Genomic DNA, 27,426 nt, shown 5'->3' with positions numbered 1-27,426 from the left:
AAGAAAAAGAAACTTAGGTAGTTTTCTGTTCGGCTTTACGTGATGCTCAGTCACTATTTTGTGAATGTTTTCTATTTTGAATTATTTGGTTCTGCACTATGGTGTGTCCAGTCTTTACCTGTGTATGCTTTTCTAGAATAATATTTTGGGTTATTCACATGGATTATGAATTTTTCTGTTCTAGTCTTCTGGGCTCTATGTTTCCTTTACCTCGAATTCTGTTTGCCATGGCCCGGGATGGTTTACTGTTTAGATTTCTTGCCAGAGTGAGTAAGAGGCAGTCACCAGTTGCTGCCACGTTGACTGCTGGGGTCATTTCTGGTAAGCTTTACACACATAGGCTTCTTCAGCATTGGTCTGGAATATTTTATGCACATGCATGAACTTACTAAGAGGGTCTGCATGCTGTGCATGTAAGTTAAGAACAAATTCACTGATAAATTTGTGTATGAATATTGGGATTAACACCTGAAAATTGTGGTGGTGGTGATGTTCTGAAATTCATTGTTAATTGACTCTTTGGGATTTTTTTTTAACAATTTTGTTATTTTAACCTTTTGGGCCTTTAATAGATGTGCAAAGGATTATAATGGTATTGCACTATAGATCACCTATTACATTTCCAATCGATGAATGAATTGATGAATAAAAATTCTTCTGGGACACATAAAAATTTAATTGATGAATAAGCCATTCCTGAAATGTTCATTTAAAAGTAATAATTACATATGTTATTTTTCACTTGTGATGTAAGTTGAATATTGCTGAAGTACCATTGGGCTTTTGAAAAGCAAAACTTTCTTATTCTTAATTAAGTATAATAAATGTCAAAGATAATTTATCCTTGACCCTTGTATCATTGCCCTCCAGATGAACTAAGAGGTGCTAACATACACATCCTCTCAACCCCATTAGAAGTCTGTTTTTCCTTTCAGAGGTGTCAGGACTTCAGTTATGGTCAGAAAGTCAGACTGCCTACATTATGACATGTCTTAATATAAAATGCCTTGGCCTAGATTATTTCATGCAGAAGTTTTCAGAGATTCTGTAGGTTGAGAGAATGACTCTAAAAGTACTATAATAGAAAGCAACAGATAGACTTTCACAAAGTTTATGTATAAAACAATAAATAATTGTGGCAATAGAAATGCAACTCAAAATGTTAATTTAGTTGAGGCTTCCTTTTGTTGGAAATTAAAGAATGGTCATGCTTTCATTATGTATGAAACGGAGTTTTTTCAAGGTCAGAAAGTATTGGCCTCAACAGTTTCACTTTGTAAACATTTTGTAGTACTGGCACTTACAGGGCAAGTAACTTATTTTATCAGGCTTAAATTTCTACTGCAATACAATGAAGAAAAAGTTCATTTTATTATTAAACAGTACATTCTGGTATTGAAAACAGTTCATAAAGATTTCTTGTCAAAAGATCACATATTTTATTTAGTGCAGGGAAAAACTCGCTATTTTATCCAGTTAAAAACTTCAACAAAATACTGTATTTTAAAATTCTTCCCCATTTAGGATGATAATTATAATTGAACCTTTTTTAAAATGTTCTGAAATGCTGGCTGGCGCCGTGGCTCACTAGGCTAATCCTCTGCCTTGCGGCGCCGACACACCGGGTTATAGTCCCGGTCGGGGCACCGGATTTTGTCCCGGTTGCCCCTCTTCCAGGCCAGCTCTCTGCTGTGGCCCGGGAGTGCAGTGGAGGATGGTCCAAGTGCTTGGGCCCTGCACCCCATGGGAGACCAGGAGAAGTACCTGGCTCCTGCCATCAGATCAGCGCGGTGCGCTGGCCACAGCACGCCGGCCGCAGCGGCCATTGGATGGTGAACCAATGGCAAAGGAAGACCTTTCTCTCTGTCTTTCTCTCTCACTGTCCACTCTGCCTGTCAAAAAAACAAAATGTTCTGAAATGCTTTTATTGTTTTGTACTTTCACACCTTACTTGACTTGTTTTTAAACTTACCTCAGAGAGGATCTATGGATAGTTAATTGTTTTCTTCTCTTTTGGCTGCCATATTTGGCTATCTGTGATTTTTTTTTAAGATTTATTTTATTTATTTGAAAGACAGAGTTACAGAGAGAGGTAGAGACAAAGAGAGAGGTCTTCCATCTGCTGATTCACTCCCCAGATGGCCGCAACTGCTGGAGCTGCGCCGATCCAAAGCCAGGAGCCAGGAACTTCTTCCGGGTCTCCCATGTGGGTGCAGGGGCCCAGGGACTTGGGCCATCCTCTACTGCTTTCCCAGGCCATAGCAGAGAGCTGGATCGGAAGAGGAGCAGCCGGGACTAGAACTGGCACCCATATGGGATGCCAGCGCTTCAGGCCAGGTCTTTAACCCGCTGCACCACAGCACCGGTCCCTGGCTATCTGTGATCTTAAAAACACACTGAAATTTTAATAGTCTTAATGTATACATACTTGTATACTAGCAATGAAGGATTTTCAAAGTAAGGCAGGCAGTGCACTTAAAGTAACAATGGGATATTGTAGAAGGAGCATGGGGATGTGTTTTGGGTAGGAATCTGTCTTTACCTAGTAATTGTAGCTTTCCCACATTAACCTGTTTATAATACGATGAAGATAATCCTGCTAGGTCAAACCATGTAAACTGCTGAGTTTAGGGGGTCAAAAATAGTGAAATGTTGACTGCTTTATATGGCTAATCCTAACTAATAGCCTCTGTCCCATGGACTTGAAGAAATGAGATCATAGACATACCAGGTTTGCAAAGAGGAATGGAACATCACAAATGGAATGTGGTATTATTTGCTTCCTATAATAGGGGTAACTACATGCTAAATTTGAGGTAATGTCATCACTTTTTTCTTGAAATGGTCCTTTTAGGAGAAAACAATTGCCAGGTATAAATTTACTAGTCAGTTATATAAAATATGTCTTGCCTCTGAACATCATTAGGATTTGGAGTACAGGACCATAAATTGATCTCTATTCAATCTACCTGAAGTTTGTAATTTGAGTCAGAGTAGAATTTAGCCTATTAAAAACAGATTTCAATTTTGTTAAATAATACTGAGTTGTGAATGATATACTTTAAAATACACATGGAAAGTAAGAAGGATTATGTAACATCTATAATGAAACTGTTTTCTGTTTAAATTTTTATAGTCTTAAAAAAGGACCTAGTCAGTATATCCAGCATTGTTCTAAAGCATCAAAGGTCATTCGTCTCTCATTTAATATTTTCACTCTTTGTCAGGCCAACTATTTTTTAAGTAATCAAAGTATTTTGTGCAAAGTATTTTGTACTTTGTAGGGAGTGGAAGACTTTTGAAGTCTCACTACCAGTTTTTAGAACCTGAAGAACATCTTCTGAACCATGAGATACATATTTTCTGTCCTGTGTTTGACTCACTGTCATTGGTATTAAAGAGAAAAGCATCAGTTGCTTGTCCATGATGTGAAAGTACTGACCGCACAGAATTCCATCAGAGGCTGTTGGCTTCACCTTTCATTTCTCCCTGCAGCTGTGATGGCGTTTCTTTTTGACCTGAAGGCGCTTGTGGACATGATGTCCATTGGCACACTAATGGCCTACTCTCTGGTCGCAGCCTGTGTGCTCATCCTCAGGTGAGTTGCAGCTGGTTCAGAAGGGTGTGTGCCAAGTGGGACCTAGGGAGTAAAGGAAATGGACTCAACACCTCTGCCTCCAAGGAGCCACAGTCTCGCCCAGACGCTATGACCATAAAACATCAGTATAAAATGTAAGAAGGAAAATTGGTCACTAGAAAAAGTACAGTTTGACCCAATCTGTATGAAAAGCAGTTTCTCATCATGTACTTGTATAAAGACACTGAAAAATACTATACTTTTTGTCTCAGTGATGCAACTGCTAAGATTTTACACCAAATATTTTATCAGAGAGGCACACACAACAGATTGATGATTTCATGGAAAAGCCAGTTGACTTTTGAATGGAAAAATGGAGCTAACCTAAATCTCAGTAGGACAATTAAACAAATAAGGGAACATTTATTCAGTGGACTCTTCTTTAGCAAATAAAATGGCATTTAATTATATGAAGAAATACATGAGTTTCAGAATGTAGTACAATATAGCATCTGAACTCATGTATAAAATTTACATGAAAAGTCATGCATACACATATATAGCCAGATGAATTGCATCCAAGTGCTGCTGTGGGCAATGCTATTTTGGATGATTTTCAGCTTCTTCTATATACTTTTGTATATTCTCAGTGAGCATATTTCCTTATATGGAGGGGAAATATTTTCAAAAGTAAGTAAAAGCTGCTGAAAAGGAGAAGAGGCACATTGGGAAGACTGGGGCAGAACTAGCAGGCTGATAATGTTGACGCAGACTATAGAGGAAGAGAACAAAAGAACACAGGGAAACAGTGTGCATGGAGTGGAGAGTCGCAGAATGGCTGGATGCGCTTGTGGAGGAAGAACTAGCAGAGTGGTGTAGGAAGAACTAGCAGAGCGGTGTAGGAAAGTTTCCAGAGATGGGGCCAGAGAGTCAGACAGATCTCTGAAGGCCAAACTGAAGAGAGGACATTATTCTGTAGCTGATATTTAACGAGAGTTTCCTTGCTATTTCTGTGAATTGTGTTTCTTTTAAACATAGATGATTTCTGAATAATCACCCTGTTAAAAATTTAACTTCCTATTGCATGTAATCTATAACTTTCTAAGAAAGTTGACTACCAGAGGAAATTCAGAGTTGCTGCAGATACCTAATTGGAAAGGCTTGCTGGTTCAGCAAAATGTGGATCGAATCATGAGCATGTCTTTTGGAGAATAACAGTGCGTCCTTATTTGGGGATAGGTACCAGCCTGGCTTATGTTACGAGCAGCCCAAATACTCTCCTGAGAATGAAGGTCTGGGATCATGTGCCAGTGCAGCCTCAAAAAGCGACTCTCAGGTCACCATGCTGCAAAGACACGGCTTCAGCCTGCGGACTCTCTACAGTCCCTCTGCTCTGCCCACGCGACAGTCCGCATCTCTCGTGAGCTTTCTGGTTGGATTCCTGGGTGAGTCTTCCCTGGATACATTGTAAATACCCAGCAGGTGCGAAATGGAAAAGAGGACACTAGGCCTCACATTGCCCTAGGATGTGGTAACAATCAACCTGAGCCCTGAAATACCCACTTAAAGAGTCCCTAATATTTGAAATTACCTTTACCTTAGCAAGATAAAGTCATCACATTTTAATTATTGAAGAAAGGAAATTCCTTGATGTGAGTGTGGCAGATATACAAACTGGCGCATTTCACTCGTGTTTGGATGTCGTGTATGTGAAAACATCAGGCCACGTACACCTGCCCATAATGGAACCAGAACCCAATGGGATGGGAAAACAATATAGGAAGTCCTGCCGGCACCGCGGTTCAATAGGCTAATCCTCCACCTTGCGGCGCCGGCACACTGGGTTATAGTCCCAGTCAGGGTGCCGGATTCTGTCCCGGTTGTCCCTCTTCCAGGCCAGCTCTCTGCTGTGGCCTGGGAGTGCAGTGGAGGATGGCCCAAGTCCTTGGGCCCTGCACCCCATGGGAGATCAGGAAAAGAACCTGGCTCCTGCCTTCGGATCAGCGCGGTGTGCTGGCTGCAGCACGCCGGCCACGGTGGCCATTGGATGGTGAACCAATGGCAAAGGAAGACCTTTCTCTCTGTCTCTCTCTCTCACTGTCCACTCTGCCTGTCAAAAAAAAAAAAAAAAGGAAGTCCTTGTTTGCTCACCCATATTTATGTAATCATTCATATTTTAGCAGCATTTTCTCTATTTTTTAATTCAATTTTATTTATTTAAGAGGCTGAGAAATAGAAATCTCCCCTCCACTGGTTTACTCCAGATACCCACAACGTCCCAGATTGGGCCAGACTGAAGCCAGAAGCAAGGCCCTCAATATGACTCTCCCGTGTAGGTAGCAGGAACACAACCACTTGAGCCAACATCTGCCACCTCCCCGGATGCATGTTAGCTAGGATGGGGACTGAACCCAGGCATGCTCATATAGGATGCAGGTATCCCAAGCAGCATCTTAATCACCAGGCCAAATGCCTGCTGTCAGTACAAGTTTTTGAAAATCATCTATGTGCCAGGCACTCCACTTAGCATCTGGGCTATGAGGAGAGATGGAGCTCAAACACAGGACTTTATGGCACAGGATAATTGGGCCTGGGGAGTACATTTTCTCTGACAGCACATGGGACAGGTTCTAATGCAGGCTAGATGTCATTCTCTAAAACAGCAAAGGTGCAGCTCATGTAATGTTACTTGTTTACATTAATACTCCATGTTGACAACTGCTCCAAGTAGACACACTTGCCATTTCTCACTTGCAAGAGGGGAGCTGCCAACCCCTGGCGACATCCCACACAGCCTGTAATGCTGTCTGAGAGTAGCAAATGCAAACAGAGCAGGCATATGGCAGACAAAGCAAGGTGGTCACTACCCAAAGAGGAAGTCAGCTTCTAGATGGAGGTGGTGATGCGTCAGCAAGCAGTGTCTCGAATCAGTGAAATCATTCACGTCTTTCCACAGTGAAAAAGAAGAAAGGACAAAGTAAAGACCCTATGTTTATCAAAGTAGGGACATAAAGAATTTGATGTTATATCAGAATAGACTTTAAAATTTTTTAAAACTCATTTGAAAGACATGCCTGGTATGCAGGGATGGTTCAACATTCGCAAATCAATGAATGTGATACATCACATTAACAAACTACAGAAGAAAAACCGTATGATTATCTCAATATATAATGGCAGAGAAAGCATTTGATAAAATACAACACTCTTTCATGATGAAAACTCTAAGCAAATTGGGTATAGAAGAAACATTCCTCAATGCAATCAAAGCAATTTATGAAAAACCCACAGCCAGCATGCTATTGAATGGGGAAAAGTTGGAGGCATTTTCACTGAGTTCTAGTACCAGACAGGGATGCACACTCTCACCATTGCTATTCAATATATAGTACTAGAAGTTTTAGCCAGAGCCATAAGGCAAGAAAAACAAAATTTAAGGGGTACAAATTGGGAAGGAAGAAGTCAAACTATCTCTCTTTGCAGGTGATATGATTCTTTATTTAGGGGATCCAAAGAACTCTACTGAGACTATTCAAACACATAGAAGAGTTTGGTAAAGTAGCAGGATATAAAATCAATGCACAAAAAACAACAGCCTTTGTATACACAGGCAGTGCCATGGCTGAGAAAGAACTGCTAAGATCAATCCCATTCACAATAGCTACAAAAACAATCAAATACCTTGGAATAAACTTAAGCAAGGATGTCGAAGATCACTACGATGAGAATTACAAAATCTTAAAGAAAGAAATAGAAGAGGATACCAAAAAATGGAAAAATCTTCCATGTTCATGGATTGGAAGAATCAGTATCATCAAAATGTCTATTCTCTCAAAAGCAATTTATAGATTCAGTGTGATACCAAACAAAATACCAAAGACATTCTTCTCAGATCTGGAAACGATGCAGAAATTCATATGGAGGCACAGGAGACCTGCAATAGCTAAAGCAATCTTGTACAACAAAAACAAAGCCGGAGGCATCACAATACCAGATTTGAAGACATACTACAGGGCAGTTACAATTAAAACAGCAAGGTACTGGTACAGAAACAGATGGATAGACCAAAGGAACAGAATAGAAACACCAGAAATCAATCCAAACATCTATAGCCAACTTATATTTGATCAAGGATCTAAAACCAGTTCCTGGAGTAAGGACAATCTGTTCAACAAATGGTGCTGGGAAAACTGAATTTCCACATGAAGAAGCATGAAGCAAGACCCCTACCTTACACCTTACACAAAAATCTTCTCAGCGTGGAATAAAGATCTAAATCTACAACCCAACACAATCAAGTTATTAGAGAACCTCGGAGAAACCCTGCAAGATACAGGCACAGGCAAAGACTTCTTGGAAAAGACCCCAGAGGCACAGGCAGTCAAAGCCAAAATTAACAATTGGGATTACATCAAATTGAGAAGCTTCTGTACTGCAAAAGAAAGAGGAAAGTGAAGAGGCAACCGACAGAATGGGAAAACATATTTGTACACTATGCAACTGATAAAGGGTTGATAACCAGAATCTACAAAGACATCAAGAAACTCCACAAGATCAAAACAAACAACCTACTTAAGAGATGGGCCAAGGACCTCAATAGACATTTTTAAAAAGAGGAAATCCAAATGGCCAACAGACACATGAAAAAATGTTCAGGATCACTAGCCATAAGGGAAATGCAAATCAAAGCCACAATGAGGTTTCATGTCACATACAGAAATCAACTAACAACAGATGCTGGTGAGGATGTGGGGAATAAGGAGGCACACTAATCCACTGTTGGTGGGAATGCAAACTGGTTAAGCCACTATGGAAGTCAGTTTGGAGATTCCTCAGAAGCCTGAATATAACCCTACCATACAACCCAGCCATCCAACTCCTTGGAATTTACCCAGAGGAAATTAAATTGGAAAATAAAAGAGCTATCTGCACCTCAGTGTTTATTGCAGCTCAATTCACAATAGCTGAGACATGGAATCAACCTAAATGCCCATCAACAGAAGACTGGATAAGGAAATTGTGGAATATGTACTCTATAGAGTACTATACAGCAGTAAAAAAAAATGAAATTCGGTCATTTGCAACAAAATGGAGGAAGCTGGAAAACATCATGCTGCATGAAATAAGCCAGTCCCAAAGGGACAAATATCATAAGTTCTCCCTGATCGGTGACAACTAACTGAGCACCTAAAAGGAAACCTGTTGAAGTGAAATGGACACTATGAGAAACAATTACTTGATCCGCCCTTGTCCTGACTGTTGAGGAACAACTTATTATTTTATTTCTTTTGGTATTTTTTTTGTTCTACTTAATACCATTGGTTGAACTCTTTAATTAATACACAGTTATTCTTAGGTGTTTAAATTTAACTGAAAATGATCCTTGTTAAATATAAGAGTGGGAATAAGAGAGGGAGGAGATGTACAGTTCAGCACATGCTCACTCGTACTTACCCCTAGTGGTAGAGTTAGAAACGTGCCAGGGGATTCCAATTCAATCTCACCAGAGTGGCATGTACCAATGCCATCTTACTAGTCAAAGGTATCAGTTTCAGTTCATAATTGATCATAATGATAGGATTAAGTGTCAAAGGGATCACATAAACAAGGCTAGTGTCTGCTGATACTAACTGATAGAATTAAAAAGGAGAGAACAATCCAACACGGGAAGCGGGATACACAGCCAACTCATAGAATGGCAGATATCCTAAACAGCACTCTGGCCTCAGAATCAGCCCTTAAGGCGTTTGGATCTGGCTAAAAAGTCCATTAGAGTATTTCAGTCATGGAAAACCAAGACACTGGCCAAAAAAAAAAAAAAAAAAAAGAAGAAGACCTAAATGAAAGATCTCTGTGAGTGAGATCCCAGCAGAAAGAACAGCCATCAAAGGAGGTACCTTTCTCTGAAGAGAGGAGAAAACCACCACTTTGATTATGACCTTGTCTAAATAAGATTGGAGTTTGTGAACTCAAGAGGCTTCCATAGCCTTGGCAGCTCATGACAAGAGCCTCGGGTGATTACTGACGTCATAAATATGGTGTCAATTGTTGAATCAACAACAGGAGTCACTGTGCACTTACTCCCCATGTGGGATCTCTGTATTTAATGTGTTGTACTATGTGAATTGACGGTAAGACTACTACTCAAACAGTACTCTATACTTTGTGTGCCTGTGTGGGTGCAAACTATTGAAATCTTTATTTAGTGAATACTAAGTAGATCTTCTGTATATAAAGATAATTGAAAATGAATCTTGATGAAGAATGGGATGGGGGAGGGAGTGGGAGATGGGATGGTTAGGGGTGGGAGGGAGGTTTTGGAGGGGAAAAGCCGCTATAGTCCAAGAGTTGTACTTTGGAAATTTATATTTATTAAATAAAAGTTAAAAGAAACCCAGTTTCCTAACAAAAGATCTTAACAAAAGATCTTAACAAAAGATCTCATTAAGAATAATAACCTTGGAAATAGCAGGAATATGCTATTCACTCAGAGAAGAAATTTTACTCTAAAGTGTTTGATTCACCTTTTCAATATTTTGTGGATATAAATAGAATATCAAATTTTTGATTGTAAAAATTTTTTTTAACTGATTTGAAAAACCGAGATGTACAGATAGATCTTGCATCCTCTGGTTCACTCCTCAATTTCTTGCAGAAGTGATGGCTCAGCCAAGCAAAAGCCAGGAATTAAGAACGCAGTCCAGGTCACCCAATGGGTATCAGGGACCCAAATACATGAGCCATTACCTGTTGCCTCCCAGGGCACACATTAACAGGGAGCTGGAATCAGGAACAGAACAAGGACTCAAACATAGGCCCTCTGATATGGGATGCCGGAATCACAAGTGGTATTGTAATTATTGTCAGTGCACATAATCTGGGTGGCACACGTTGCTGACTTTGTTTTCTGTATATACAAAATCTCCTTTGCAGCTTTTCTCGTTTTGGGCCTGAGTATTCTGACCACTTACGGAGTCCGTGCCATCGCAGGGCTGGAAGCCTGGAGCCTTGCTCTTCTTGTGCTGTTTCTTGTTCTCTGTATCACCGTCATTCTCACCATTTGGAAGCAGCCCCAGAACCAGCAGAAAGTAGCCTTTATGGTATGTGTAATGAGGCTCGGCAGTCCCCAGTGCTGTGTGTGCTTTCTCCATTATGTTAATTTTGTAGTTATTTCTTGAAAAAAAAAAAAAAAAGCTTCTAACAAAGTTCACCCATTGAACAAGTGTGGCCCAGCTGTTGCACATGTTCCTTGGAGTTGTAGTATTGTCCCTATGTTAACTGCTTTTTTCAAAAACTTGAATATGCCCCGTGACAGTATTATGTATTCACATAACAGTAAACAGATTTCTTACTAACTAATCTGTAATATCAGACAATAAGAATAATTTATTTTTAAAACTTCATGAGGATTGGTTTCCACCTAAAACCCTTGCCCTGTACATGGCATGTCCCTGTCCCATTTGACCTCAGAGCAGGCTCGGGCTTGAAGAGGCAGCCTGGCAGTGAACTCGCAGGATACTATGAGAGTTCAGTTGGGAGGCCTCAGTGTATTCTAAACGAGATGATGGTGCAGCTGTTAACAGCTTTGATAAATGCTGTTTTGAGTTTCAGTAAATAATCTAAAATATGATTCTCCTTGTAGTAGTCTCTGGAAGAGTAGCTTTTACTCAGGTCCAGGTTGTCCTTTTTGTGAGAAATGTATACTGCCGTGTGACAGTATGTATGTCAAATCAGTTGCCATCATGTTGAGATAATTTCAGGCATGTGTTTTCAAAATAGGAGTACATTCAAAAATATTTTTCCCCTTTAGGTCCCCTTCCTGCCGTTTTTGCCAGCATTCAGCATCCTGGTGAACATATACTTGATGGTCCAGCTGAGTGCAGACACTTGGGTCCGATTTAGCATTTGGATGGCTCTTGGTAGGTCTTTTCTACGTGTTCAGGCTGAACTCGGCTTGTCTGCATCCTGTTTCTTGTGCTGTGCTGTTCTTTGTCAAATGTACACTCTCTCCCTCCATGGAAATAAAGGCTTTTTTACATTTTCTTCCTTTCCCAGTTCTTCTGTCTTAATGCTTGCTTTCCCAGTGTTTTCAGATATCTTTTAAAATTAAAATATTTCTGCAGAACCATGTTGAGGTCTATTTTCTCCAGTTTATGGATGAGAAAAATGAAACTCAGAAAAAGTCATTTCACATCAACCCAAAACTCTCAACTAGTTTTCTGAAATAGAACTGACGCATCGGAAAATGCCTGCATATTAGTAATGATCTTTTGAGGATACTGAAAACTCTGCTTCCTAACACCTCCCCTCCCCCATACACACATAAACACAATGGTTAGCATGACTGTTACTAAACAGTTCCTTTGGGCACAATTCTGGTGACAGTGACATGTGCAAGCCATGTCCATTAACCCTTTGTTAATACAGGGCATGTTTTCCAAAGTATCTTACCATGTCTCTGATGACACGGCACTTGATGTGTTTAAAGTATGGTGTTGAATATTGTGTTTATAATTTTTTCCACATAAGTATCAACTAATAAATATTTGTTGAGAGAAAAATACTCCTTTTTGAAAAAGATTTTATTTATTTCTTTTGAAAGGTAGATTCACAGAGGGAGAGACAGAGAGAAAGGTATTCATTCCATCACTGATTCACTCCCCAGATGGCCATAATGGCCAGAGCTGAGCCCATCCGAAGCAAGGAACCAGGAGCTTCCTCTGGGTCTCCCCAGGGATGCAGGGGCCCAAGGACTTGGGCTGTCTTCTACTGCTTTCCCAGGCCACAGCAGAGACCTGGATCAGAAGTGGAGCAGTCACGTCTCGAACTGGCACCCATATGGGATGCTGGCATTGCAGGCAGAGGATTAACCGGCTGTGCCACAGCGTCGGCCCTGAAAAATACACTCTTAAAGTTTGTATAAAATGAAGGTGCACATTCTACCAGAAAGACAGTTATCAGCAATACCTTCTGTATGGTAGCTTGTATTTGCATACCATTCTTTTAACTTAGCACAGAAAGATAAGGGAGAAGATCCTGTTAAGTTCTATGTTAAATTTTCTATATTCAAACAGTCCTTTCCTGACACACCTAGAACTCTGATTTTTGCCTCTCTCCAAAGGTTTCCTGATTTATTTTGCTTATGGCATTCGTCACAGCCTGGAGGGAAATCCAAGGGATGAAGATGATGATGAGGATGCTTATTCAGACAACATGAATGCAGCCACAGAAGAAAAATCTGCAATTCAAGCAAATGACCATCACCAAGGAAAACTCAGTTTACCTTTCCTATTCCATGAAAAGACGAGTGAATGCTAAATGATCATTGGAGCAGAGATGGCCCAGTCTTAACACGCGTGCCCTACATTGAGTAAACCATGACAGGATGTTATCACATTGTGCCGTCATGGGTTTGCTGCAAACATAGTTCCCCTAATTTATACTTACTCATCTGAATAGAATAGCATCTCTTCAGATGGTAAATTGTGTTCTGGGGAAACCCTCTGAGCCCTCTTCTCAGTGATGGAATAGCTCCAAAAATAATGGGAATGTGTAGGAGTGTGTGTGTATGTGTTTGGGAACATGAACTTCAAAAGTTATTTGGTGTTTTACTACTATTATGTTATATTTTCCCAGTGTTGTCATTGTTTGGTGATAGATACTGCACATACTGAAATAGAAGCAAATCACTGAATAGAAAGGATTTTGTATGTACCCCATGTGGTTGGGAAAGAATCCTTGCTTCTCCTTATTAGGCCTTATGAATGTCCACTTAGAGCATGCTAAAAATGAATTCCCCCTCCTGGTGTCTGTTACCCTTCAGGGGTAGGAGGAGGGGATGGAAATGAGCCTTTTCTGTAAGTGAATGCCAGCAGTGGGCTCGGTATGCAGTTGTTTCCCATGAGGTGTGACAGTTTGCTACAACTTTAGCCATAATTAGGGGTGTTGGCTTCTGCTGTACCACACAGGATAGGAGCATCAGTCTGTGTCACTTGCTGGCATCCTTCTGAACTCTCTTCTTTGAGAGCAGTGGCCCTTAGATACGTGGCCTTTACCTGCTGGGAGTGATGTACTCCTGCCAGCCCCACAGGGCTTGAGAGAAGAACTGTTATTTATCAAGACCTTTAAGCCAGAAAGTAAAGGGGCCTCCAAAGTCCAGAACTCATTTAAGTGGTAGTGATGTGGATGTGTTTGGAGATCAGAGAGTGAGATGCTTGGGTACACGGATACCAAGCATCCTGTTTTTAAAAGTCACTCAAAATAAGCCAGTACAGTCTGCCTGATTCACACAGTTGGTGGAATGATTCATACTTTTCCCATTACTTAGTAATTTGTGTCGTTTTTTGACCTCATTAGTCACAGAATTCACTCCTTTGTTTCTGATCTTATTTTTCTTGTCCTAGCTTTAAGAGACACAAAAGAGGCCAAGATGGAGGTATTGTAAGAAGAGAAAATCCCCTATTCTGGTATCAAAGTGCCTGTTCAGATGTTAAAAGGCCTTTGGCCTACTTTAAAAAGGGTTTGGCTCTAATTTGCTTTGGGTGTTTCTTTTGGAAACGTTTAAGGATGTTTTTCTCCCTCATCCCAAAAATTGTTTAGCACTTTGTATTTCGTTTGCTTTTAAATGGCCATTCTAAATTTATTAATGTTAGCACCAGTATTATATAGTAACCCATCAATGACTAGGGAATAATAAAATATTTTTTCTTAAAAACATGATTATTTAAAACTTCAAGCTAAAAATATAATGAAATCTATATAAACCCAGTAATTCTTGTATATGAGTAAATAAAGTTTAATATGTAAGATTCTATAGTTGCTATATTTTACTATGGAGTTCTCTCTAATAGCAAATTGTTTATCTTTATTGTGTTTTGCTTCTAGTGAGTTTGTTTTTGTTCTTTAGTTGAGACTAGTGGTAAGGCACTTAGATGTGGTGACATTCCCAGGATAGGATACCGTGGCGAATGCTACCAGACTGGGTGACCTGTGTAACCCAAAGGCAAGGAAGACATTTGCCACTAGTACTTCTAAGAGATTGGTTATTTTGTTGATGCATTAAAAAGCAGGTTGCAATTGTTTTGTGCAGCCAAATGTGACTAAATGTCAAATCAACAGGTGGAAAGCCTGGGTTTCTGGCTACTCACGTTGCAGCATCCCTGGAACAGAACTTAATGCTTACATTCCAGTTTCCAGGGTGCACAAGGTAAAACCTGAAGCCCAGAATTCTCATTCAAGCTGCTTGATTTACAGGAGAGAGAAGAGTTGGATGAGCATGGAGTGAAATATTTGTGTGAAGACTGTAGGCATGACCATAAATCCCTGCTGCTCCAGCAGTGCTCTGAGGGCCCCTTTGAGTCTCTAATCAGCCTAGGAAACGTTTCCCTCACCCAGGAAACATAAGATTTCATATATGAATGTTTAAATATTTTACTGTAACAAAATCAAGACATTTCTTTAGAACATGATAGGCAGCTAACAACTGATATGCCCACTGTGTTCAATTAGCATAATTTTGTTAAAAATTGTTTTCCACCTTGAAAACACTTGTTTCTTTGTTTCCACTTTGGAAGCACAAATAGCTATGAAAAGATGCTGTGTCAGTCAGTGTGTTCCTCTTGTCTATGAAGACCCAAATGGATGTGTGTATCTATGTGTGTAATCACATTTACATGTGCAGTGTGAAAGTGTATAGCTATGTGTGTAATATGTGCATGTATTTCAAATGTCTGTGTAAGGAAGTTGGGTTGATGATGGGCTTTGGATATATCATTATGTAGATACGAAAAAAACCCAACTGATATGGAAGAAAATCATTGTTTTATATTGGTAGATATGCTGATACAAGATTTTTAGGTTTAAAACTATTTTAAAACATACAATTTTATATGTGTATTTTCTATAGATTCTTTAAGAAATATTTATCATGTTTCTACTATGAAATCACTAAACTCTAATATGTTGTAACAGGTGCCTTATATTTAATGGAGCAAGGGTAGTGGGCAGAAGGCCATTCCTGCCCACTTGTTTCCATTGTACCTTTTTTGACACACCTGTCCAGTTATATGTTTGTTGGTAAAAGCCAGAACTCCCATTTGGATCTGTAACCCTTTGAACAAAATTTTGTTTTATTTTCTTTGATTCCCAAAATATTTTGTATGGGTTTGATTAGTAAATCACACTTTTATATAAAGTCTTCTCCATAAATTAAAAAATACATATATGCTTTTATTTAGTTGTAATTGAGTAAAAGCAGTTTGAGTTGCCTTTTTCTTTTACACTGAGAAATGTGCCACTATTTTCAGTGAGAAATTCTCATAATAATAGCACCTTAGTTTACTCTTAAAAAAAAAACTGTTTGTAAATTACCATAAAAGGCAATGCCAATCCTACCTTTAAAAGAGGGTGGCTGGGGATGGCACTGTGAGCTGTGGCATAGCAGGTTAAGCCACTGCCTGTGACACTAGCTTCCCAAATAGGCGCCAGTTCAGGTCCTGGCTGCTCTGCTTCCCATCCAGCTCCCTGCTAATGTGTCTGGGAAGGCAGCAGAGGATGGTCGAAGTCCCTTGCACAGGCACCCACGAGGGAGACCTGGATGAAGCTCCTGGCTTCAGCCTGGCCCAACCCCTGCCATTGCAGCCATCTGGGGAGTGAACCTGCGGGTAGAAGATTATTTCTCTCTCTCTCTCCCTGTCTGTGTGTGTGTGTCTGTCTGTGTCTCCCTTTCTCTGTAGCTCTGCTTTTCAAATGAATAATCTTAAAGCGGAGGGGGTGCTGTGCAAACTCAAGAATCAAAACTATTCCTGGCAAAAATTTATGTTAGAACCTTTGATCTACATTAAAACACAGGTTTTTTGTTTGTTTCTTTGTTCAATCACATTTTCCCCAGAGGTGAACATCAAGAAAACTAAGATAAATACAGCAGTTGCGATATGAGTCCTTTTTTTTTAAAACTTCTTTAACAGTTGTCAAAATATTTTTCTAAGCCTTGAGAGTTGACAGGTTATTGTTAAATTATTCTTTAATAAAACACTCTGAATTAGAATTTGTTTTTACCAAATTATTTTCTAAATGTATTTGAATGCTTATTAACAGGGAGAATAAGGAAATAATGATCACCCTCAATACCGATGGTGACAAAGAAAGCTGATGAGCCTTCTCTCCTAATCAAGGCATAATCCAAGATCATGAAATATGGGAAGTTGTGCCAATGTTCCGATTGTTCCTTCCTGTGATGTTGCTTATGGTTTCTCCTGTGCTTCAGTCGACTGTCAGTTAACACTTGCAACACAACTTCTGCAGGACTTCAAACATTGGGTTTAGAGTGCACATCGTGGATTTCAGAACACAAGATTTGTGTGATGTTGGGAGATGGCAGGTGAAATTGTTCTTTTTTTGCTAGTGCCAGCACAGTGCCTTCTCTATTCTTTCTCCACCTTATAAAATTCTCTAATACGTCCTTCAACAGTAAGGGGGAAAGTACTGATGTTTATTGTTCATTTAATACTAGCAAAGTCATTTTTTACTCAAGTACATGTGAAAATGAGGCTTGACTTGGTTGTTTGAGTGTTTTTGTTGTTCATTGCATAATTATATTTAAAGGCCTTAGATATCTTCATGGTTTCTGGATTTCGAGAGGCCTGATCTGTTATTGTGATGGTTGGTTTTTGTAATGTTCGTTATCATTAGTATGTATACAGTTCAGTCTCATTGATTTCAGGTACATTTTGTTAAGGCTCAACCCAGTTGGTAGTGCTATTTGCTGGGAGCACTGTGCTTAGCTTTTATTCACCATGGCTGAAGCTGCTGCCAAACCTCTGGGCCTTCAAGAGCCTTTCCTGATTCCTGTCAGCCCTGTGAAGACCCTAACCAGGACCCCAGGCTGGTTCCAGGGTCAGGCAGCCTGTGATGGGAAAGCATCTGTAGCTGTCCCTGTTGGGTGGAATCTTAGGATGATGGGGTAGGGTGCTGAGTGGAAGACTTCAAATGAGTGTAAGGTAGTTTGGGGTTCTTAATTTCAGGTCTGAAGTAAGGACCAAGGAACTCAGTGACTCATGGAAGGGATGGGTAGCTGCCTCCTGGAACTGGCATGGCAGGGGCAGGCCTGCTGCAGTCCTGTGTGTGCACTGGTGTGGTGCAAGTGCATGGCCAAGCCACAGGTGGTAAAGAGCCTTGTTTTGCCAGTGTGGTGGGTTTCTCTGGCCTACACCTGGTTAATGGGCTCTTCATCCCTCATGTCCACAATCACTTTGTTCTTGAGCATAATAGAAATTGTTGATAGAGCCTAAACCCTACAGAAGTTCTAGGTCCCTAAAAACCAACAAATATATTGGGCTTGTGCAAATATAAAGATTTTTGTTTATTAAGTAATTTTGAATTTAAATGTTTTTAATGATAATCATTGTTTGTACTTCTAAGGTTGGATTATTTTTTAGAATTTCTAATAAAAACTGTTGCTGCTTTACTACTGTAAAACATGCTTTCTAATCTGACCATGTATTTTTTAAAATAAACTTTAATATTACTTATTGTATATGTATCACACATACCAAAAGCATTTAAGTCTTACCTAATTTAAACTCCTTTTTTATGTGGGAACCTCTAAAGCTAGAAATAAAATCCATGCTACATTGAAACAATTACACGGTTTGCAATACTCACTTAGCAGCTTACTGTGTGACCACCAAGTCCTATGACAAAAGAGATGTCATAATATATTCTCATTCTTTGTGGCATGAAAATTACCAGTTATTCCTGAAGTGTTTCACCCCAGTGCACTGGTCACTTTAGCACTGCTTTGATCTGCAGAGAGCACATTGGGTTCCTCCTACCAAATCATAGCCTTCAATATTTGCTGAGACTAAAGCCGTTTTCAGTATGATGAGTAAATATTTACTTATTTCATCCTTTTTATCCTCTTGTAAGGAGAAGTCAAAGAGCTTTTAAACATGAGCCTGAGTTATTTAAAATGATAAATCTCTTGAATTAGCATATCTAATTATGAAATATCTCTGTGTATATAGTCATTTCCAATTGATTCTAGACAGTTGGAGAGAATACATTACATTTTCAATGCTTTAATATCAATTTAGCCTGCATTGAAAACCAACCTAAGAGGCCGGCGCCGTGGCTCAATAAGCTAATCCTCCACCTTGCGGCGCCGGCACACCGGGTTCTAGTCCCGGTCAGGGCGCCGGATTCTGTCCCGGTTGCCCCTCTTCCAGGCCAGCTCTCTGCTATGGCCAGGGAGTGCAGTGGAGGATGGCCCAGGTGCTTGGGCCCTGCACCCCATGGGAGACCAGGAAAAGCACCTGGATCCTGGCTCCTGCCATCGGATCAGCGCGGTGCGCCGGCTGCAGCGGCGGCCATTGGAGGGTGAACCAACGGCAAAGGAAGACCTTTCTCTCTGTCTCTCTCTCTCACTGTCCACTCTGCCTGTCAAAAAATACAAAATAAAAAATAAAAAAAAATAAAAAACCAACCTAAGAGAGCCAGCACTGTGGCGCAGCAGGTTAATGCCCTGGCCTGAAGCGCTGGCATCCCATTTGGGCACCGGTTCAAGACTTGGCTGCTCCACTTCCAATCCAGCTCTCTGCTATGGCCTGGGAAAGCAGTAGATGGCCCAAGTCTTCGGGCCCCTGCACCCGCATGGGAGACCCAGGGGAAGCTCCTGGCTCCTGGCTTCTGGCTTCGGATCGGCACAGTTCTGGCCGTTGTGGCCAACTGGGGAGTGAACCATCAGATGAAAGACCTCTCTCTCTTCTCTCTCTCTCTCTCGCTCTCTCTCTGTAACTCCGACTTTCAAATAAATAAATAAATCTTTAAAAATCACAAAATATTTGCCAAGTGGAAGACTGAAATAATGTGTCTAATCACTGGCTTGATAGAATTACTACTAAGTCTTGGTATTTTGTTTTGTTTTTTTGAGAAGCAGAGAGAGAGATCTTACATCTACTGGTTCACTCCCAAAATGCCCACAACAGCCAAAGCTAGAGCTGGAGCCAGGAACTCAATCCACATCTCCCACAAGGGTGGCAGGAACTCAATTACTTGAGCCATCATTGCTGCCTTTCAGGATTCATTTTAGCAGAAGGCTGGAGTCAGGAGCCAGAGATAGAAATAAAACCCAGATACTCCAGTGTGGGACAAGGGCATGCCAACCAATGTCAACCACAGTGCCAGGCCCCTGCCCCCGGGTTGCTACTAGGTTTGGGAGTCCCATCTCTGCTGCTGTACCATGGGATCACATGACGGAAGACACAGCCCAGGATCTGCGAATGGGCTGGGTCCAGCCAGGAACCCCAGGGGCGCAGGAACACCATCTCCTTTGTGTTGTTTTAGGGCTACAGAAGGCTTCCTTTTGGTCTGAGGACTGAAAAGTGTGTGGCTCGCTCAGGGATTGCGCCAAGAAGTCAGCATGTGCCTGTATGGAAACAGTGATTCATTTCATCCCATAAAGCATAGCTAAACATTCTCAAAGTCATACAAAAATAACTCCCATTAATTTACTATCTTTTAAAGTAGGTCAGAGTATTATGAAACCAAGAAGAAACTTGGCTCGAGATTTACTTATGTGAGCCCTGCTCGTAATAGAGTGGTGGCCACCTCTGACACACTGAGGTACCAGAAATTTCCGATGGCAGAACCCTGGGTGAAGAGCACTTGTTACTCCCATGAGACTGGCACAGGTGACAGGAAGAGGAAGACACAAGACAGTGTCACCCAGGAATGCTGTGCAGCCCAGTGTGGGCCCGTTATTTCCACAATGGGAAGCAGACTGACTAGAGCATGGAGTCTCTTTTTATTGTGTGTGTGTGTGTGTGTGTGTGTGTTTTTTTGACAGAGTGGACAGAGACAGAAAGGTCTTCCTTTTTCCGTTGGTGTCTCTTAAGCCACTGTGAACACTGCCGCGTTGTCATGATTCAAGAATCGGGGGTTCCCCAATGGCTGAGACTCGCAAGTTAGCAGAGTCCCCCAATGTCCCACTGAGGCTTGATAATTTTTGAAACTTTTTATTTTCATTTTGTTTGAAAGTAGAAAAACACACAAATCCTTCCTCCAGTTCATTCTCTAAATGCCTGCAACAGCTGGGGTTGGCCCAGGCTAAAGTCAGCAGTCTGGAACTCTCTAGGTCTTCACCTGGGTAGCAGGGATCCAAGTACTTGAGTCTTCACCTGCTGCCTCCCACGGTACACATTAGTAGGAAGCTGGATCCAAAGCAGAGGAGCCAGGACTCAAACTAGGCACTCTGAAATGGGATGCCGGTGTCCCAAGTGTCTTAACTGTTGTGCCACATACCTGCAGCCTGAAAATACTGACACAAAAACTAAGGGCTTTACTGCCCTGGTCAGAATCAGGCTTAAATCCCATCATTCTTGGGACATTCATTGACTTGGTACCAAGGTGTAAATGAATGATAGTAGATTCTTTTCAAAATGAGTGTTTGGAGCCAGTAAGCAGGAGAAAGCAAAGTTTGAAGGAGCAAAGGGGGAGGAGAAGCCGATGTCTTAAATCACCAGTTTTGTGTTTTACATTTTAGCTTAACATTGCCCCTTTTTCTCTTACCATTTACAGACCCTTGCAAGTATTCAACAAGTGATGTGTCTTCACACATGCTATGTCCCAGAACTAGGAAGGTAGTTCCTTTTGCCTGTGATTTTAAGTAGACTAAGGTTCTGCAATCCTTGCCGTACCCTCTAGTATTCTCTCCATGAGCTGCTCAGGGAGCATCAAAAATGTCTGGCATTTCTCTTGGAATGAGATTTGCAGTGAGTGCTATATTTAAAACCACCAAAGTTAGCTCCTGCTAAAACTATGAAACATTTAAGTCTTATTTAAAAAAAAAAAAAACATATTGGTTATATTTCTATACTTAATGAAGAGTAGCTAGAGAAGTTAAATGTCTTGGGGGCAGGCATTCAGTGATTTAAACACTGCTCGGAGTGCCCATATTGCTTCTCAGTGCCTGGGTTCGAGTCCCAGTTCTGCTGTCAATTACAGCTTCCTACTAATGTGTACCCTGGGAGGAGCATGTGATAGTTCAAGTACTTGGGTCCTTGCCACCTACATGGGAGACCCAGATTGGTGCAGGCATTTGGAGAATGAACTAGTGGATGGGAGATCTCTATCTGTACGTCTCTCCCATTTGAATAAATAAATGTAAGAAAAGACGCTGAATGTTCTTCTCTTAGGGATATCCAAATCACAGGCCAAATTCCTAGGGGTATTCTCCACTTGGAAGGAAATAAAGTAGAGCAAGGGTTTTTCCTATGACTTCTAAATAGTGCTCTATTTAAGGCCACCAAAGTTAACTCCTGCTAAAATTTTGAAGCATTTAATTTTTGTAGAAAGCTCATCTTGGTTGTATTTCCTTAGTTAATGAAGACTAGTTAGCGAAGTTAAATATCCTGGGGGCAGGCATTTGGTACAGTGGTTAAGACTACCATGAACTTCCATTAATTAGGATTTGTAATGAAAATGTTGCATCGGATACAATTCACAAGCAATGAGATCATTATAATAGAAGCACTGAAATTTCACTGTGACTTCTCATTATCCTAAGAGACTGCTAACCTTTTCGCTCTTCATCTGCCAGTTACACTTTGTGTATAAACCTGTGCTTCCAAGGAAAATGGAAAGAAACATGCTTTTGCAGGCTTTGGTCTGTAACTGCAAGCTGTTCCTACCCTGGGATCACACTTGGTTCTCTCACTGCTCCACTCCTTTTTTTCTTATCCCTCCTCTGCTCTTTCTTTTCCAGTCCCTACTTGTTAAGCAAATGCTTGGAGCTACTACCCTCCCTCTTCAGAGCCAGGGAGCAATGCACAGCTGCTCAGATCACATGGTTCCATCTCACGTGTGAGTGTGGTTCCCTGGGAACAGTTTTCTCCAAGGGGCCCCTGTGTTTCCAGCTGCCTCTTTTCCTATATAAGGAATATATTTACTTAGGACAGGTATGGGGCCCCTGGTTGGTTCCATCTCTGAGGCACTCTGCTTTATGGGGTTAGTATCAATAGATTATAAACTTTAAATCTAATGTATGGAGCCAGCGCTGTGGCGCAATGGGTTAACGCCCTTGCCTGAAGTAACGGCATCCCATATGGGCACCTGTTCAAAACCGGCTGCTCCACTTATGATCCAGCTCTCTGCTATGGCCTGGAAAAGCAGTGGAGGATGGCCCAAGTCCTTGGACCCCTGCATGTGCGTGAGAGACCCAGAAGTTCCTGGCTCCTGGCTTCAGATGGGCGCAGCTCCAGCCATTGTGGCCAACTGTAGAGTAGACTATCAGATGAAGACCTTTCTCTCTCTCTGCCTCTCCTCTCTCTGTGTAACTCTAACTTTTAAATAAATAAATAAATCTTTAAAAAAATAAAAAGCTAATATAAGCACTGGCCTCAGAATCAACCCTTAAGGCATTCGGATCTGGCTAACAAAGCCCATGAGAGCATTTCAGGCATGGAAAGCCAAGACACTGTGGCAAAAATTGAACTACCTGAGAGATCTCTGTGGGTGAGATCCCAGTGGAAAGAAGGAGGTACTGTTCTCTGAAGGGTGGAGAGAACTTCCACTTTGATTATGGCCTTGTCTAAGTAATGTCAGAGTTTGTGGACTCAAGAAGCTTCCATAGCCTTGGCAGCCCATGGCAAGAGCCTTCATCACTGACATCATAAATAGCAGTATCAGTTGTTGAAACAACAACAGGAGTCACTGTGCACTTGCTCCCCATGTAGGACCTCTGTCCTTAATGAGTTGTACTATGAGAATTAATGGTAAAACTAGTCTTCAAACAGTACTTTACACTTTGTGTGTCTGTCTTGGTACAAACTGTCGAAAGCTTAGTGTAGAGTTGATCATCTGTATATAAAGATAATTAAAAATGAATCTTAATGAAGAATGGGATGGGAGAGGGAGTAGGAGGTAGGACGGTTTAGGGGTGCGAAGGTGGGTATTGGGGGAAGAACCGCTATAATCCAAAAGTTGTACCTGTGAAATTTATATTTATTAAATAAAAGCTTTCTATAAAAAAAAAAAAAAACCTTTGAACTTGAACTGAAAAAAAAAAGCTAATGTTAGAGTAAGGTAGAGAAAATTAGAAATCAGGAGCTAATGTAAGAGGCAGCAATAATGAGAAATCAGGAGTGGCAGGTAATGTAATAATTTATCTGAAAACCCAAGAGATCAACTGAAAACTATTTGGACTAATAAGCCCATTAAGAGGACTGGCTGGCCGGCGCCGTGGCTCAATAGGCTAATCCTCAACCTGCAGTGCCGGCACCCTGGGTTCTAGTCCCCGTCAGGGCGCCGGATTTTGTCCCGGTTGCTCCTCTTCCAGTCCAGCTCTCTGCTGTGGCCCGGGAGTGCAGTGGAAGATGGCCCAAGTCCTTGGGCCCTGCACCCGCATGGGAGACCAGGAGAAGCACCTGGTTCCTGGCTTCGGATCAGCGTGGTGCGCCGGCTGCCGCAGCATGCTGTGGCCATTGCGGGGTGAACCAACGGCAAAGGAAGACCTTTCTCTCTGTCTCCTTCTCTCACTGTCCACTCTGCCTGTCAAAAAAAAAAAAAAAAAAAAAGAGGACAGGCTACAAGCTAACCATACAAAAATTAATTAGCCCTTAGGAACCAGGCTTCCGGCTATATTTGATTTAGAGCTGCAAGAATATGCTTATTTTAATTGGCCAACATTACAGCAATTTGAGAAAGAATGGGAAAGATCAACATGAACAGAGATTCTAATAATAAAATTCCTTCTCACACTAGAAGTACAAGGATTTTCATAGTGAAATAAAAACCATTAAAAATACAGCTTTGGCAGCTTATTTTCAAATTCAAAGTCATCTTGAGATTGTCTCATTCAAGGATAATAAGCCTTGTGATTAAGCAACTATATGTCTTGGAAAGCCTTTATACTTCTTGTAACTCCTTTTCTCATCCTACTACAGGCACCTGTATGAGTTTACTTTGGTTGCCATAATGTACCATTGACTCTCACTTAAACAATAGAAATTATTTTTCCATGGTTCTAAAAACAGCAATCCAAAATCAAGGTGTTAGCAGATTGGTTTCTTCTGAGGTCTGCCTCCTTAGTTTATTAGATGGCACCTTCTCGCCATGTGTTCACCTGGTCCTCCCTCTGCCTGTGTCCAAATTTCCTCTTCCTCAAAGGTCAGTAGACATATTGGATTAGGGTCCAATGTAACGACCTCATTTTAGTTACCTCCTGAAAGATCCTCTCCCCAAATATAGTCACATTAGCAGGAACTGAGATTTAAAACTCCAACATATGAATCGTAGTGGCCAGGATGGAGGTGGGGGTGACAAGGGGTGGAGTGGGGAGACAACTCAGTCCATAACACAGAACTAGGTTTAAGTTTATATACCTACATTGAGCTGAAGTATATGTGATATAGAAGAGGCTTGGGAAGGTAGAATTCTAAATTTGATTTCTAAATACTAGCTTTAGCCAATTTGAAAATTTAATGGAGGAAATCTCATTCACAATACAAAATAAATAAATAAATAAGCAAAAAGTAAGAAATAGGCCTAACAAATACCAAGTAAGCCTTAGAAAAAATGTGTCAAAGTATAGACCTATGCATTTGTGTAACTATATAGGTACATGTGTTTACATATTCACATATACATATATGTAGCTCAAATGTAGCCAACATACATTTGACATTAAAAGGACTTGAGAATGCAAAACTTGAAAATTATCATCTAAATGTCAGTATTAGCCAATTAAAACATAATTGGGACATAAAATAAGGCCTGCGAAAATGGAAAGATACATAAAATATTATGACCTTCTTCAGTAGGAAGACAGTACTGTAAATATGTCCATTTTTCCCCCAAAGACAAATTCAATGCAATCACAATCAAAACACTAAATATTTTATGGATAAACAAGTGATTTGAAATTCCTCTGGAAGAGAATATGTGCAAAGATAATTAGAACAATGTTGGAGACATCCCTTGCCCAAAGAACAAACCCCACCATCCATCAATACCAGTGTATGCAGTGTGACATATCTGAAGGCACAAAAAGACCAGGAGAATAAAATAGAACAGAAATGGATCCATGAATGCTTGCAATTTAAGGGATAATGAAAGCTCAAAATGATGGGAAAAGGACCAATCATTTAACAAATGGTGGTGTAACATTGTCCAATGGGAAACACATAAAATTAGATTTCTAACTTTTGCTATCAAACTATAGGTGAATTTAAGAACTAAACATGAACAATTCAATAATATGAAACTAAATGATAATTTATTGACTTGCACAAATTTTTGAAATCCATGCATATTTTTCACATTATGCACTTTTCATGAATTTTTTTTACAACGCCTTGAATTTTCCTGATATTAGTGTCAGAATAGGAACTTTCACCAAACACACTTCCTGCCTTTGAACTCATGCAATAGTGCAGAAGAAAAGCATGAAAGGGGGCTGGCATTGTGGGGTAGCAGCTTAAGCTTTCACTTGGCAATGCCAGCATTCCACATGGGCACAGTTCATGTCCCAGTTGCTCCACTTCCAATCCAGCTATCTGCTAATGTGCCTGGGTAAGCAGCGGAAGATGGCCCATGTGCTTGGATCCCTGCCAGCCACATGGGAGACCCAGATGAAGCTCCTGGCTCCTGATTTTGTCCTGGCCCAGCCCCAACCATTCAACGATTTGGGGATTGAACTAACAGAAGGAAGATTGCGTCTCTCTCTCTCTCTCTCTGTTTCTCTCACTGTAACTCTGCCTTTCAAAGAAATAAATCTTTTTTAAAAATTAAATTAAAAAAAATCACCACCATATCCAGAGCGCAATGCTGGGTTTGGTTTTTCCTGCTATGGCAGAGATATCCATTCACACCAGAGAAATGCTTAGCCCAACTAAATCTAGGATGAGTGAGGCCAGAAATTCAGGGGGTGGGGGTGGGGGACTGGTCAGAGAAGGGCAGCTGGGAAGGAGGCACTATGAGGGCAGAAGGAGCAACAGGAGTAGGGGACCACATGGTGCCCGGATGTGCAGAAGGTAGGGGTGGTGAGAGAAGGGAGTGTGCTATTTGTGAAGAGGGGTGGGCAGGATGGGGAGTGGCCACCTAGGGAGGCAGCAGGGGCTGAGGACTCTAGGATATAAGCCCTAATAAAGAGCATTTGAAGGAGTAGGGTGAGGTTTTATTGAATTTCATTTGAAGATGAAGCTGACTGCTGGGGCAAGAATGAATTCAAGAGCCAGAGGAGGGCCAGGGGGACCAATTAGGGTAGTGGGCTGTGGCAGCCCTTCTGACAAGGTAACATTTCTAGCCAGGGCAGAGAAACCTTGTGTAGATGCTAAGAGAGGTGGCTGGCTATGGTGCCCAGGCAGCAGGCAAAATGGACAGGACCCAGCAACTGTGCAAAGTGAGGTGGAGGAATCAAAGACAGAAACCCAGGCTCCAACACAGTGCATGAACTCATCAACTCACAAAGTCAGAATGAAAAGAACAACAGGCTTTTAGCCTGGCAGTTAAACTTGCTACACAAATACCTACATCAGAGTTCTAGAGTTCAAGTCCTGGCTCCACCCCTGACTCCAGCTTCCTGCCAATGCAGACTCTGCACGGCAACAGTGATGGCTGAGTGACTGAGTTCCTGCTCTCTACACGGGAAATCTGGATTTACTTCCTTGCTCCTGTCTCCTGGCCTGGCCGGGTTAGGTATTTGGGGAGAGAAATAGCTGATGGAAGTGTTCTCTCTCTCTCTCTCCCTCCCTCCCTCCCTCATTCTGCCTCTCAAGTTAAAAATAAATAGGGGCCGGCACTGTGGCACAGCAGGTTAACACCCTGGCCTGAAGTGCCAGCATCCCATATGGGCG

The 27,426-nt window shown here is 41.2% G+C and overlaps 1 protein-coding gene across 9 annotated transcripts in view; it reads left to right on the top strand.

The window, feature by feature from the left end:
• Positions 1–18,110, top strand: part of SLC7A2 (solute carrier family 7 member 2) — an 88,208-nt gene extending 70,098 nt beyond the window's left edge. For 5 of the 9 annotated variants that reach the window (XM_008251096.5, XM_089325867.1, XM_008251103.5 and 2 more), the window contains 5 exons: positions 3,496–3,598; positions 4,817–5,022; positions 10,511–10,677; positions 11,388–11,496; positions 12,699–18,110. In XM_008251096.5, the coding sequence (XP_008249318.1) occupies positions 3,496–3,598; positions 4,817–5,022; positions 10,511–10,677; positions 11,388–11,496; positions 12,699–12,895 (782 nt within the window). In that variant the 3' untranslated portion in view covers positions 12,896–18,110. Of the gene's footprint in view, positions 1–184; positions 322–3,495; positions 3,599–4,816; positions 5,023–10,510; positions 10,678–11,387; positions 11,497–12,698 lie in introns of all 9 variants that reach the window. The other 4 variants (XM_070068470.2, XM_089325868.1, XM_070068471.2 and 1 more) reach the window with 1 other exon arrangement.
• The last annotated feature ends 9,316 nt before the right edge of the window (positions 18,111–27,426 follow it).

This window comes from Oryctolagus cuniculus, chromosome 2 (genome assembly GCF_051225735.1).
Source record: "Oryctolagus cuniculus isolate XC-2025 breed Fujian yellow rabbit chromosome 2, ASM5122573v1, whole genome shotgun sequence".
NCBI lineage: Eukaryota > Metazoa > Chordata > Mammalia > Lagomorpha > Leporidae > Oryctolagus > Oryctolagus cuniculus.
Note: the sequence above shows the minus strand (reverse complement) of the source record. Positions and strands in the feature narration are given on the sequence as shown.